The sequence below is a fragment of the Gastrolobium bilobum genome, unplaced genomic scaffold, assembly GCF_033153095.1.
Source record: "Gastrolobium bilobum isolate Gb01-03AN ecotype WA unplaced genomic scaffold, APGP_CSIRO_Gbil_v1 utg966, whole genome shotgun sequence".
NCBI lineage: Eukaryota > Viridiplantae > Streptophyta > Magnoliopsida > Fabales > Fabaceae > Gastrolobium > Gastrolobium bilobum.
Genome location: NW_026899514.1, coordinates 294,124 through 310,049, shown reverse-complemented (window position 1 = coordinate 310,049; position 15,926 = coordinate 294,124). Strand labels below are relative to the sequence as shown.

The window sequence follows — 15,926 nt, the reverse complement described above, 5'->3', positions numbered from 1 at the left end:
GAATCTTGTTTATCTTCACTGATCTCAATTTTTTTAGACAAAAACTCAAATGATAAATCTTCTTTATAATCTGATTCTCCATCAGATTTATTATAGAATGGATTATCATCATAAACTGATTCTTCATTATAAGATGGATAATCATCATAAATGGGATAATTATCAACAATCGGATACTCATCATAAATTGGATTATCATCATAGATCGGATAATCATCATAAGCTGGATTATGATCATAGACTTCAAAGTCAGGAATCCTGAATTGCATCTCGATATCTTGAAAAGTGGACTGATTTCCATATTGTACTTCCCAATTCTGTCCCTGGTTTAGAATCTCCAAGGGATTGATGTCATCTTCTTCGTCATCAGATGCATCATCTAACTCCATTCTTTCTTCGGATTGAATGCCTAACTTTGTCCACGCAAGTCGCCGCTCCAAATATTGAATTTCCATGCTCTGCACCTCCACAAGAGTTTGCTTCAAAATTTAAATAAATTTTCATGCATATCCGCACGAGTCGACGCTCAAAATCTTGAATTCTCTTTCTCTGTGCCCGCACACATAGTCGTTTCAAAACTTAGATTTTCTTGTCCAACGCTTGCTCAAGTTGTTGCTTCAAATCCTAGATCCGCCTTCCAAGCTCTTCATTTTTTATGTCTCGTGGGTCAATTTGACGCAGTTGTCTATATTCTTCAGGAACGAATCCATGTTCCCTACCCTCGTGACTCCGTAGTCGTCGACCTCCACGATTCTGTTCAGCCATTGGTTGAAGGCAACCTATTGCTCTGATACCATTTGATGTCGAAAGCGCATAGAAAAAGTGGCTAAACAGAAAGTTATGATTTTTATAAAAGAGTAACCCTCTGGTTCTCAATTTCTATTAACAAAATAACAAAATTCAACTCCTAGAATAAGGGTCATAAGCACCCATTTATAGACTAATTACAAATTGATTCAAAATTCTAAATCTAAAATTTTAAAAATAATAAAACTTCCTAAAATAAATATACCAATAATTAACATCTAAAAATAAATAAAAAATTACAAATAAATAATTCAAAAAACATCCCAAATCTTTAATCTCAAATCACGCCAAATATGTTACTTTTCTTTTATTTCCAAACAAATCACAATCACATCTTCTGCTTTATTGAGACTTGGATTCAATTGTAATTTGTTGTATTTCAAATCATTTCCTCTTTCAACAATTGAGCCATACTTATTAGGCCACAATTCTAGTTGACTACAAGTTTCTTGAATCAATGGTTGGGTCATGTAGAATGGGCCAACTGTAAATGCAACAAGAATGATATTCTTGCCAAATAAATTTTTTGAAATTAAGTTTTGAATTTATTATTAATATTGTTGGCATGTGGCTAGTGGCAGTGACGAGTACAGTAGTGGCACGTAGAGGTGTTGGTGGCGGTTATGAAGTTTGGTGGCAATTGGTGGTGGTGACATGACAACGATGACAGGTGACAAATATGGTGGCTAACTGATGGCAGTGGGGGTAGTGGTGGTTGGTGCCAAGTGGATGGAGGTGGTGGTGGGTATTAGCAGTGGACAATGGCGACAGCGAAGATGACAATGGTGGTGACTGGCTGGTGCGGGTGACGTGTGTAGGTAGTGGTGGTGACAATGATGACAGTAACCAGAGTCAATTATGGGTTGTGATGGATGGCGATAGTGGTTGGGATGACAGTAGCCGATAATGGTAGCGGCAGCTCAAGCTGGTAGCTCATGGTATGATCGTGGTAGTTGATTGATGGCTGGTGGTGGCGACACTAGGTGGTAGAGATGTCTAATTGCCGATGTCGATATCTACACGTGCTTAGGGATTGAGAGAGATGTGATATTTGATACCATATCCTATTCATTCCTAAATTGAGTCCCCGTAAAATAACATGCAGAAAGGATAAAATGAATAAATAGGATAAACTTATAATATCTTATTGGCTCACCAAACAAAGGATAAAAATAGGATATGATACCATATTTATGATATCTTCTCTATCCTAACCACCAAACAAGCCCTAAAAGTTTAAAATATTGATTTGTTTGTAATCAACTATCTTATTATTCTTCACATTTTTTGAAAACTTTACTTATTTTTAGATAATTTTTCTTATCTTTATATTTATCTTTAGAATGTTTTCCTTATTTTCAAGGAGTAACTATATATTTTTATCTTTATCTTTATCTAGAAGAAAATCAGATTTGGTTTCTTTTATTCATTCAGAGATTTTTGTTTGATTCTTGTTCTTGGTTGGATTAGATTTGCGTTGGCTAGGCAGTAAACTTAGGTTTTATTAATCAAATTGTGATCTTTATTATGAAAATGCAATTTAGGGCATCGGGTCTTGTTTTATGATTGAAAGTTCTTGTTTCATCAAAGGCTAATATACGAGGATTTTGTGCCAAACCTGACTTGAAAAATTCGATTTGGGAGAGGTTCCATGCGGGTTTTGTGCGGAGATTCACAACTTGTTCACACCCTCGTACAAGCTGGATGAGCCGCATGATTTCCGGTTTCTTCTTCTAGTCGATAAAGGTTGTGATCTATTTTGAAATTTTCACCACTGATATCTTATTGTGAAAACTTATTTGCACGTAACTTTGGTGGCATACTTGAATTGAAAATCGCTCTGATAAATTGCTTTGAACTATTTTATTGATAGCCCTTATTCAGCATTTTTTCATCTTCTTCACTTGAATAATTCTGTAGCATATATGATGGGACACTACACATAATTCGGATTTTCTTGAAAGAAATCAATTTTATTTTTTTTCGGAACCTTTTCTTTTCCTTTCTTGCAATTGGTTCTTGTTTCAGAGGCTGCCTTGGAAACCCAAGATCTTATTAAGGTAAAATTAAGAAAGTCTTGTCATGTAAAAATATATATATCTATATAGAAAGTTTGATCTAGGTTGAGGAAATAGAAAATCAAGTTTTTTGAGTATCAAGAGAGAAAACCAAGAGGTGAAAACATTCAGGTTTTTTTAACTAAATATCTCAAAGTTAGGGAAAAGAAAGAAACATACAACTGCTTCAGAGCTGAACTACCGCAATTACAGTGATCAGATTCAGAACCAAACATATATATATAAGATTGGTTCCGAATTTGGTCACTGTACGAAGCAGATATATATCCCTTTCTTGTTTCTCTCTGGTGCATACTTTCTTGAATCTGCTCATTCTTCATCTTTTGCACGCTGCAATTTTCTCTCATCAAAAAGGTATGTGCTTGCACATTGATATCTTTCAATGTATATTTTGAAATTTATCACTGTATTTTAGAGGATTTAAAACATGTATATTACTTTTTATTAAAGAGCTTTTTTTATATAGTATTTTAAGCAGTGACTTCTATTTATTCAAATTGAAAATTTTGGAAGGCTTCTCTCTTGATACTAAAAGATCTTAGATTTTTTATGTCCTCCTCGTTGATTTTTTTTCTATAGAACAAGGGAATCTCCTTGATCAAATCCTTTTTCATATTCTTTTTTCCCCTCTTCTTGTCAAGACTTTCTTGGTTTTTCCTTCATCAAATTTTGGGTTAGTCCTAAAAAATGCCAAGCTTTCTACAGAAACCTATGAAGCAGGTAACAAATTTCAAGAAAGCAAGAGAAAAGTTTACAGGAAAAATGGAAAACTTGAATTCTTTCATGAAAATAAGAATTATATACAGTGATCCAGGCGCTACAGATTCTTCAAGTGAAGAAGATGAAAAAGTTTTGAACGGCTTCATATCAAATTGTTCAAAGCAATTTATCACACAGATTTTCGTGCCAAATATGCCACCACAGTCATGTGCTGATAAGTTTTTACTACAAGATTTCCGTGGTGAAAAGTTCATAATAAATTCCAACCTCTATCCAAGAAGCGGAGACAGAAAATCATGCAGCTTCTCCAGCTTCAATAAAGGTGTTCGACGCAGTAAATGGAGGAAATATGAATCAGAGACTCAGGACCCATTTCGAGGTGTTCAAATGGAGCTTGGTACTTTTGATTCAGAAGAAGAGGCTCTGAAAAGAAGGGATGCATTACATTTGGAGGATACCAACGAAGGTTTGGTGTTTTCATCTCACTCACCTTTTCTTGATGTTACTGATGATAGAGCTTCGGTAGATAATGGTGTCCAAGAATTGACCGCATGTCCAAGAATTCACCACGTGTCGGACGCGTGTTCGAGCGTGTCGGAACGTATCCGTGTCGGACACGTGTCCGACACGTAAATTTTCAAAATACGTGTCGGTGCTTGCTTGGCCACAACATTAGCATGAGGAAGAAATGTTGGACACAGAATAATAAATGTCTGTTTGGATCTCTCTCTTTTTAAACTATAAACTACTTATAAGTTATAAGCATAAACTAGTCCAAACAGTTTTTGAGAAAAGCTCTTATATAATGAGAAGCTTACTTTTTATAATAAAGAAAAAAGCTAAAAGCTCCTAGGAGAAGCTTTTTTTTAAATTTTTATCTGTTTTTCTCGAATTGTGTATTTTTTTAAATCAAGAGTTATAAAGATAAAGAGATAATTTTCTTGAAATATATGTTTTAAAGTAATTTTTAAGTTAAAATTTTCTTGAAATATATGCTTTTAACTTTAGCTTATAAGTAGTTTCTAATTAAAAAAAAATATATATGATCCAAACAGGATCCGAAAACAATTCGTCCGTTAGAGGAAAAATTGTTGGAAATGAAAATACGAGGGACAAAAAGTTACATACTGAATAGAAACTAACTAGAGAGGAGCAGGTCCATGAATTGAAGCTTGGTATATAGCCCATTTATTATGTCGTTTAACTTATTGATTGAGGTCTCCCCATAGGTCTAGCCTCATGACATTGCGTCTGGCCAATGCCCAGTAAGGGGAATTTTATATAGTGATTCGGGGCCATGATACTTAGGTGATCCATTTTCTAATTTTGAAAAAATTTGTTTCTCTCCCAATCCCTCACTTTATAAAAAAAATTCTCTCCCAATCCCTTATTTTTTATCATTTTTGGAATGAGACCATGTGTATCGACTCCACTAAAATAAACCTTGCGTTATGCGTTCTGTGAGATTAGAGGAAGAAAAAAATAAACTAACTTGTAAATTAGACTTTTTAAGAATTTGTTTTAGGGTCAGGTTAAGTTTACTATTTTTTTTTATAATTCTTGTAACTTCAATTATGTACTTTAGAAAATATATATATTTAAAAGTGTATTTCTTCGGAGTATATAATACGTAGTGTAGCTTGTAAGAATATGTAAACAAAAAATTTATGAATATAACATTTCTCGTATTATAATGTGTCAAGTTAAATCACGTGTCCAAAATTTTCATTTGTATAGTTAAAATAGTCGTTGGCACAGTTGGTCCGAAGGCTGTGTTCCCTTAACCAGTAGTCTCGAGTTCGAGCCCTGGGTATGGAAAAAAAGGATTGGGTAGAGCCGCCCCCGCAAGGGTCCTACGGTGCTCGGTTTGGGATTAGTCTCACCCCCGAATGGGGGTGGGGATACCTTTCAGTTTACTGGAAAAAAAAAATAGTTAAAATAGTCGTTGTTGATAGAAATTTTGTAATATATCTTTTATTATTTTTACTTGATAATAATATCAAATTTATGTATTTTGTTTAATTTATAAATGATAAAAATGGTTAGAATTTATGTTTGATTTTATGAATTATATATTTGAATTTAATCGTTATGCCATTTATGTTTAATTGCTTCCTTGGCAATTGATGTAAATGGATTGATTGAATGATTGCTTAATTATTTTAGAGTTTATTTTTTCTAAAGTTACTTTAGATAACTTTATCTAATGTTCACTGAAACGACGTCGTTTTGAGACGGAAATCATGGAGTTTTTGTAATTTTAATTTATTTCAGGGTTATAATAGTCTTTATCATTCTAATTTTTTTATTTTTAACCCCAAAACGACGTCGTTTCAATGATCATTAGACAAAGTTATCTAAAGTAACATTAGATGTTTTTTTCCTAATATTTTAATTATATTTATTTTATGTGTTTAAATTTATACAATATTTTAGGGGGGGTTTTCTTGATTAGGGGTATTTTTTATGATTTATATTAATGGGAGTATTTTCATTGAAAATAAAATGGGTTTAATAATAAGTGTAAGGGTGATAATGAAATTTTCCCTTAAAAATATTATTGACACTATACATCCTTTACAAAATAAATAAACATTTTTATATATTAAATCAGAGTCGTTTTTAGAGTGACTTAATTTATTAGTTTATTTTTTAAAATATCGCATATTATTCATAATTTTATTTTTTATATTTATATTAATTATGATTATATACTTTTTACAAATTTTATAAAAAAAAAAAACATATATGTTTAATTCTAGGGGTAAGGTATTGTAACAATCAATTAGGGTTACTACCAGTCAATTTCACCGTTAGATCGATTATGTTAATCCAACAATTATATTTATTTCTATTTTTGTATGATTATGATTCCTCATATTTAACACTTTCATATTAAATATGAGAAATCATAATCATACAAAGGTGAAAATAAATATAAAGTATTAAATATGTGGATTCATGACTATAGAAAGATAGATATAAATGTTACATAAAAAAAAGGTATATATAAATGTTACTTCAAAAAAAAAAGATATTGGATTAATATAATCGATGTAAAATTAATTGATAGTAACATTGGGGTGTTACAATATCATATCCCTTAATTCTACATTTGTTTTTTTGGTAAACTTAATTCTATATTTTTAAATGTTATCTAAACTAATTATCCAGATATATTTATAATATTAAATATTTGTTTGTTTTAATTAAATTTTAAAATACTCATATAATATATGAAATACTTGTCTTTTAGTAATGTCCAAAAGCAACAATAATTAGGAGTGTTCTATTTACCAAAATAGTAATAATAATTAAGACTGTTCATCAATCTATCCAAATCGAGAAACATTAAAAATTAAAAATAAAAAAAAACCCTGCATATTTTAATTAGATTGAATCAGTATCGGTTTGGTTAGTGAAAATCGATCTGGTCCAAACTGATCACATGTACTATATTTTTATTATTTTCGAAAGATAATGACTTAGAATCTTTTTGTTTTCTAAATTTGAAATATTTGATGTTATTCATAGCAACTATCTTGTTTTAATTTTTTATTATTTATCAATCTATTTTAACTCTTCACGAGTTTCAAGACTTGTATAATTTAAAGACTTGAAATTTTCAGTGATTTATAATTTTAAATGACTTTATTTTGATATAACTAGCAATTTATATGACTGCAATTTTAGATTTTTCAAAAAACCAAAAAATCGATCCAATACAAATCAAATAAGATTGGATTATATCGAATTTTAACAAAAAAAACTCAAACAGAGTGAATGATTGAATGATCAAACCAAAATTATTGGATCAGATAAATTTTATTTCAAAATCGATTCAATTCAAACAAAAAAATATCCTAATAATAACGATGAGTCGATGACCATCAAAGACATTAACAGTACATTTATACCAAATTACTAAAGAATGATAATAATGATAGCTCTAAATCTTTTCACACTTATTTATTTTTTAGTTTTTTAAATTTTCATAATATCATTTTTCAAATAAGAGACTAAGCCCAAGGTATAACTAGGTCCCTAAAGTTGGAACCTTATGTAAAATTTTGTCTAGACAGAATCGAATCCGAACTACATGTTTCATTAAAGTTGGAATGATGTACTATAAACCATATTCCTAAATATATTTATAATTCATATTATTATAAGAATCTTTAATTTTAAATGAAAAAATCTTAAACCTCTACTACTGTGCCCAGGGGTGAAAAATTAGGTAATTTATAAAATTATGGATTCAAAAATTAAAAAATTTATACAAAATAAAAGAAATTAAGTATGTGGATTAAAAATTTACAATCATTTTTGTAATTGCCAATTAATTCTGCTCCCCGTATTAAAATTGGAAGAAAAAAATAGCTGTCACACGGTCCTAAGAATATTTTCAAGAATTAAAAATATCTTTCTGATATCCTCCTCGTCCGAACGATGGAAAATTTAAAATAGACATCTTTTTAGTCAAATCAAGCTTTACTTAGGCCAATGTAATTGGACATTAAAGCCCACTATTCCTTTGTGCGATGTTGGCCCTGTGGATTAGACTCGCTGTGGAATTTTGAAACCCAGCCAGAAAGCAATGTTACTGTCCCTTAAAATATCTATTACTTTAGTCTTTAGCCAACAGGATCAGATTTCTGTTGACATTTGGTACGCAGAATTCTTCAAGAATCTCGGTAAATTGAATTTTTCTAAATTTTAAATATACGGATAATATCATAAAGTGAATGTAAAAATCATATTTTTGAAAATTGAGATTCCCGGCAAAAAAAAAATTTCTCCTGTACCAAACGCCCCCATATAAGAATGAGTTAAGATTCGTTGGCGACATTATAAAGCAAAATTATTTGTAAATTATTTATAAAATTTTACTAAAATTTTTATTTTTTAAAAGAAGCTTTATATATGCTTTTAAAATCTTAAATTGATTCAAGATTCTTTTTCTTTATTAATTTCATTTTAAAATTAAAGTGAGATAGTTTTTAAAATATAAATGAAAATATATACCACTTGATCATATATTTTATTCATGGGTAATATTTAATGTGAAATGAAAGAAATAATATAATGTGAAAGTGAGATAAATAAATTTTAATAATTAAATTATCCTGACCAGCTTTGGGTGCCAGTGCTGCATGCCAAATACAAGGTTGGTACAAGGTCAAATTCTCTCTTTGTTACAAAAAATAATGACTCGAGTTTGTGCAAAATGTTTGCAGATTGTGGCATGTTATGGAGCATAATATGGAATGGGAGCTTGGCAATGACAAGGAGGTTAGGTTCTGGAAGGATGTTTAGCTTCCAGGTTCCTACAAATTGGAAGAGTTTGCTAAAGATGAGGATATTATGAGGCTGGAAAATGTAAAGGTTGCTGATGTTGTAAGCCTTTCAGGTGAGTGCGATTTTTCTAAGCTGAACAGTTGGTTACCTTTAAATATTGTTGATATTATCCAGAGTGTTTTACCTCCTAAGGCCTATGATGGTCCTGATAGAAAGATTTGAGGGATTCATAAATCCCAATCTGTTTATGTGAGTGTCTTATATGATTACATGTTCAATTATGAAGTCATTGATGATGCTGTTAAAAAGATTTGGAATAGGCTTTGGACTTAGAAGGCTCCTCAAAGAATAAAAAAATTCATATAGAATGGTTATATGTCCATTTGGAATGGTAGTGATGGTATGTGTTCTTGTGGAATTGGGGTACCTGAAACCATCATTCATGCTTTGAGGGATTGTCACAAGGCTAAAGTAATTTGGGATTGTCACAAGGCTAAAGTAATTTGGGATTGTCTTCTTTAACTTTTCGTTTGAGCAGTGGATTACTATTAATTTTAGCGGTAGTTTCGAGGATAATAGTCAGGATAATTGGCTGTCCAGTTTTTTGGTTACTTGTTGGAAGATTTGGAGCTGGAGGATTATGATGAATCATGGAGAAGAGGTGCCCATGGTTGGGAGTAAAGTATAAATAATTAAAAAATTTATTTCAGAGACAGATAATGTTGTGTTACAAACCAAAAGTCTTCTAATCAGAGTCCTCTTATTAGCAATGTCCTTGTGTCTTGGAGCTTTCCTGAAGATGGGTTTGTGAAGGTAAATAAGGATGGAGCTTCCCATGGTAATCCTGGTGTGACAGCTTGTGGGGATGAAATTAGGAATTCCCAAGGTATTTGGTTGGATGAATTTGCATATAAGTTGGGTTTCTGCTCTTTTTTTAAAGCTGAATTATGGGGTATTCTGAGGGGTTTGGAAAGGGCTTGGAGCAAGGGTTACAGGAAAATTATTTTAGAAAGTGATTCGTTGTTGGCAATTACTGTGCTCACCAAGAGTGGTGTAGAAGTCCGTGAGGTGCAGTTGGTTTTTCGTATACGGACGTGGCTTGGAAAAGAGTGGAAGGTTTATCTCCATCACAATTTCAAGGAAGGAAACTCGTGTGCAGATTGGCTAGCTAACTTTATTTTAGATTCTGCTGAGCTAGCTGATCAATGTTTTTTCAGTCATCCTCCGCTTGGTGTGCAACATTTATATCTTGGTGATCTGGCTTCAATAGGAAGGGAGCATGCTGTGGCACTCCCTGGGTAGCTTCATCTTTTGTTTTCTTTTGTTTTGGGCTCTTAGTCCTTTTTATTTATAAAAATAAATAAATTAAATCATCCTTACATGATGATGATTAAAGTAAAAAGTCATGTGTCTAAAAAAAGGAAAATATTTTTATCAATTTGTATCGGTTCATTCCATAAAATATAAAAAAAAATCAATTTTATCAAATATTATTTTAACTATTTATGTTTCACTTATTAAAAAAGTATTTTAAAAATACTGTCATGTCCATAATATTATATTACAATAACTAATGTAACATCCCGAGCGCTAACGAGGGTGGGGAGTGATCGTCTGTGCGAAAGAACATGGACAAAGAGCGGCTCCTGGCAGGCTTCCAGCGACTGGTATATGAATGAATCGAATCAACATCCGAAAGAGAGGGATTCCAGAGACTGTACTGCTATAGGACGGTACAGTTAGAAATAGCTTATAAGAATTAATTGGTACTACCTATACTAACAAGATCACTTTTCGATAGCCCGCAACGAAAGAACTTCATAGTTAAGTGTACTTGACTTGAAGCAATTATGTGATGGGTGACCTCCTGAGAAGTTTTCCCGAAAAGTGTGCGGGTAAGGATAAAACACGTTGAAAAGTCTCGTGTTAGTGTGTAGGGATAGTCGTTGATCCTTGTAAATTGTCAGACGTTACAAGTAACTTAATAAAAAAAATTGAAAATTGAAAATTGAAATGATATTTCAAATATAACGTCAATTAAGTTTGGTGTTTAAAATTTAAATGAAATAAATTATTACCAAACATGTTAGCATGTTACCCCTCTGAATTCTCTAGACTCTGATATTAACGTGTGGTGTTTGCCTTTCCAATGATCAATTTCAACGACGAACCAAACAAGATGCATTAAATACGCGTGAAGCTGCTCAATTCCAACCACTCGTCACTCGTCACTCGTCAGTCCATAGAGAATCGCATAATTGCATTTGTACACACACGCAATCACCCTGACGCCACCTCACCCATCTATCTGACGCCATCCTCCGTCTCTTCCTTGAGTCAAAAGTACCTAATCAGTGGAAAAAGTTTTATGTAAATTGAAATAAATAAGATTTTATAATATAATAAAAAAAAGTAAGTTTTATTTATGATAATAACATCTGTCATTATTTTAAACCTAATTAATGTAGGATAAAAAAAATTATTTTGATATAATTGGTACTATTTTTTTTTAATAAGTTATAAAATTATACTAAAATAATACAATATTTTTTATTTAGTACTTGTTCATGTGATAAGTTGTTTTATTTTATATTAAAAATATATTTTGTTAATTTTATTTATATTTATAAATGTTTTTTTTTTTTGCACGTCGTTACAAATTTATATATTGACTTTAATGTTTCTAAAGTGAATGTAAATAAGTTATCTACATTTGCTTTCAAAATGACGTTATTTTGAGTTGAAAAATTAAAAAAAAAAAAACTATTATAACCCAGATATAAATTATAATTACAAGAATACATTAATTTTCGTCTCAAAACGATATCGTTTTGAACTCAATGTAAATAAATTATCTACATTAATTGTAGAAAAAACGAACCTTATATATTATACATGTATATATAAAACCTTGATTGATTCAATCTAACTTTTTATTATTGAACTTGAAAACTTTAACCCGTCTTTGTGTGATAGGATCAAATTTAACTATCCTAGGGGAGGAAGGTTAGGATGAGTGATGGAATTACAAAAATTGAAAAGCTAGTATTAAAATTTAGCTAACCATGGAAGAAGTTATGCAAAATCAGCAGGAAGAAGTAAATCATTTACAATCATCGAAGATCAATTTTTTTTTCTAATTTTGAAAATTAACTAGTGCCACGGCATTTGCTGGTCCAATACAACTACGCCACTGATTAGGATCATTTGACTATAGTCTTAATTTTAAGATAGTGAAAAAAAAAAAATCGTACTTACGAGAAAAGTTTCTTCTGATCCCTAACATTCTTATTTTTATCTTTTACAAAAAAAAAGTTAATTTTTTTATTCTTTTATAGTTCTAATTTTTTAAAAATATAATGGGTCAAAAATTCAATGAAAATTTAATTTAGCCTCTAAAAAAATTAAAAAACAAAAACAAAAGTAAAATCGATATTTTTTATTAGGGATAGAAAAAAAAGCTTTACTCTATTCTTTATAATCTCTTAGAATTATTTTTATAATTACTATATCAAATATAAGAGAAGGATATTGTAACAATCAAATTGTGTTATTACCAATCAATCTCACCGTTAAATCAATTATGTTGATCCAGTGATTATAATTATTTCAAGGATATTTTTTTTCAAATATGGAGAATCATAACCAATACAAAGATGGAAATAAATATAATCCTTAGATCAACATAATCGATCTAACGATGAGATTAATAGTAACATGTACTGATACAACTTGGTTGTTATAATATCATTTCCCGTTATTATGTCAAATATAACAATACTAATTTCTTAACAAGGAGAGTGAGGTCATCACTCAACACCACATTCCACATATAATATTAAATGTTCCTTCTGGTAGATCTGATTCACCTCACTTTGTCATGGAAGTGGACAAGAGGAAGAAAAGGGTCACAAGAGGCGACGTGAAGGCGAACGAAGGAGAGAGGGACAGATTGAAGAAGTTGAGGGTGGAAGACGGTGGTGCCAGTGGCTGTGGAGGCGGCGCTTCCGGTGACCCGGTGGCGGTTCCCACGGAGGAGGAGGTGGAGGAGTTTTTCGCCATCCTGAGGAGGATGAAGGTGGCCGTGAAGTACTTCGACGACAAAGGTAGAGGTGGCAAGGAATGGAGGGAGGTGCTCGAGCAAGCGGATGTCAGGGTGGAAGACGGTGAAAACGTCGACGATCACCACCGTGAAACTGGCGGTGCTGCCGTTAATAAAAACAAGGGCGAGGAGGTCATAATTAATGAGGGTTTCGATTTGAACACCGTCGCTCCTGAGGCCGCAGACGGCGGCGACGACGAGTAGATACGGTTTTCGGCGGCGGGTGGTAACGACCACAAACGAAAGGTTTGTTTTTGAGTCCTCCTCCATTTCCTTTGTTTTATTCTATGAAGAAAAGAATTTCAATTTCTGCATTCGTTTTTCGTTCTTTTTCGGAGTTAATTAATTGTAAAAAATTAGGCTGTCAAGTATAGTGGTGGTAACAGATTATTAGTGAAGGCATCTATTATCACCTATGGAGCTTTTTTTATATTTCCTTTTTCCTTTGAAATAGAATATGCTAATTACTGATTACCTGTCTGTCTGTCTGATGCCCATGAAGTAGAGGGAGAGACGATTCAATAGTTGATTTACATTCACATCTTGCTTACAAGAGTTAGTCTAAAATTATATAAAATTTTGGATGGAAAATTAAATTAAAGAATAAGTAATAAAGAAATTTTAAGTAAAAGAGTAAATGATTAAAAATTTCGAGAGGCGATAAGTGATTTTAAGAAAACTTATAAGGTTTTTTTAAAGTTTTCCTTTCATTTTATTATAGGGTCTAAAGTTTCTAAATTATTATAGATAACTTTATTTAATATTTATCAAAATACACATAAAACAAATGTGTGAGTTCTATCTGAACACGTGCGAAGAGAACAGAGAAAAATTATGGACGTCACAAATTTTTATGTATTTATTTTTATGAATATTAAATAAAATTATCTAAAATAACTTTGAAAATTTTAAACCTTTTATTGTATCTAGAAATAAGTTATTTTATCTATCACTTTAAAATATTGTTACATCAGAATTTCAATTAATTTTAATTTTTTTTTTCCTCTTGAGATTCCGATACAACGAGTGTAGAAGAATGATAAATCAAGATGGTCAGAAAGAAAAAATAGGTATAACCACTTATCTCTTATATCTATTCCTATTCTTGTGCTACAAGTTTTTTTTTTTTTTCGACCATATGACACAAGGTTGGACAGTGAAGAAAAATAAAATGAAAATCTCTTTGGATGAAAAAGTTATAGCATGGTTTTTGCATATCTATTTTTAAATTTAAATGAATTAAGAGGATGTTATATTTAAATAAACATATTTTTATTTATTTTCCTTAAAGATAAATTTACGTTCCTTTTTATTTTTATTAAAAGGGGCAGGTGTGAATTTGTAATTGATGTCAGTATTCCGTTGATTTAGGTTGAAAATTATCAATCATCATAAATATATCAACGGCACATACTAAAGTCATATGTATGTTGCGTCACATTTGGAATCAAATTTACTTTTGCGGTGATGCCCTTTCTGGAATGGGTGGGGAATTTATGTCTTTCATTATAGATTTATAGTAGTATAAACATAAAGTGTGAGATTCTTTTTATGTATTTATTTCAACAAATAAATAATTTAGTATATAAGCTATCCTATTGTTTAAGAAGTAATTATGTAATATCGATTAAGACATAAGGAATTTGTTTCCTTGAATGGAGGTCTAATAATTAGAGATGGTAATTTTTTATGTAACTGTTTTACCTTTTTCTTTTTCCGTTAATGGATGACATATCATTGCAATGGGTTTGGTGAAAGGTCTTTCTTACAAAAATAATAGTGCCAATATAATTATTTAAGTATAGAATGGAAAACTAGGAAATAGTGATCAAAGTGTCACAAATCCCAATTTTTTTCTTTTAAATGCCATACGAATAGTAAAAAAGTTTAAAATGCTACCTGTGTAAATTCGTTACAATAGGGAGCCATTTTTGTTTGTAAACGTCGCACGTTTTTTTTATTGTTACCTAATTTGTTATTTGTAATGAATTTGAGATCAAAATATCAGTTTGTTTAAAGTAAAAGCAGGACTTTGAGCGCCCTCCAAATCACGGGAGAGTGACTATTTTGTCACGTTTGTACAAAAAAATTATCAGATTGTCACGCCAATAGTAAATTGTATGCAAGTAATTCGCTACACAGTGTAGCGAAATATGCCACGTCAGAACAAAAAATGTCACATGTCAAATTTTGCCAAATTCGCTACCCTATGTAGCGAATTTTGCAAAATTTGACACGTGGAATTTTTTGTTTTGTGTGTTCTGACGTGACATATTTCGCTACACTGTGTAGCGAATTACTTGCATACATAATTCGCTACACTGTGTAGCGAATTATGCTGCGTGTCATTTTAGCAAAATTTACTGTTGGCGTGGCAGTCTGATAATTTTTTTATCCAAACATGTCATTTTGATCACTGTTCCCCAAATTACCAAGGTTATACGAATCATCTTTCAATATTTTTACTTGCGAAATACTCTATGTGTATGCTTCGTGCCCTTCACCTCACTCCTTTTATTTTCTGAACAGATGACCCCCTTCTCTGACATGTACACATGACGAGGTTCTGATTGTTTCCCCTTCAAAAATATGCTCTCTCTTGCAATTGCCCTTTTAGCACAACACTGCAAAGATTAAAAAATGATTATTTTTGCTCTCCGGAAGTTTGCAAATTATGGATGTATTGGATTAAGATTTTAAAAGATTTTTTGAAATAAATTTTTTTTATAGATTTTAAAAAACTATTCAGAATTAAAGAGACTTTAAAGACTTTTTTTTAAAAAAAAAAAATTACAATCAAGATTTCATAATATTGAATTTTAAAGAATTTTAATAGAATTTATAAGATTTGAAATGACAATATAGATTTATAAAAATTTTAAAAATCGTATGAACTTTTAACAAACATTCAAAATTACAAT

The 15,926-nt window shown here is 31.1% G+C and overlaps 1 protein-coding gene across 1 annotated transcript; it reads left to right on the top strand.

Annotated features, from left to right (window-relative positions):
* The first annotated feature begins 12,689 nt into the window (after positions 1-12,689).
* On the top strand, positions 12,690-15,692 carry LOC133290870 (uncharacterized). The gene is made up of 2 exons (XM_061489013.1): positions 12,690-13,251; positions 15,535-15,692. Exon 1 carries the CDS (start codon positions 12,784-12,786, stop codon positions 13,207-13,209), a length of 426 nt encoding a protein of 141 aa, XP_061344997.1. The 5' UTR covers positions 12,690-12,783; the 3' UTR covers positions 13,210-13,251; positions 15,535-15,692.
* Positions 15,693-15,926: the final 234 nt, after the last annotated feature.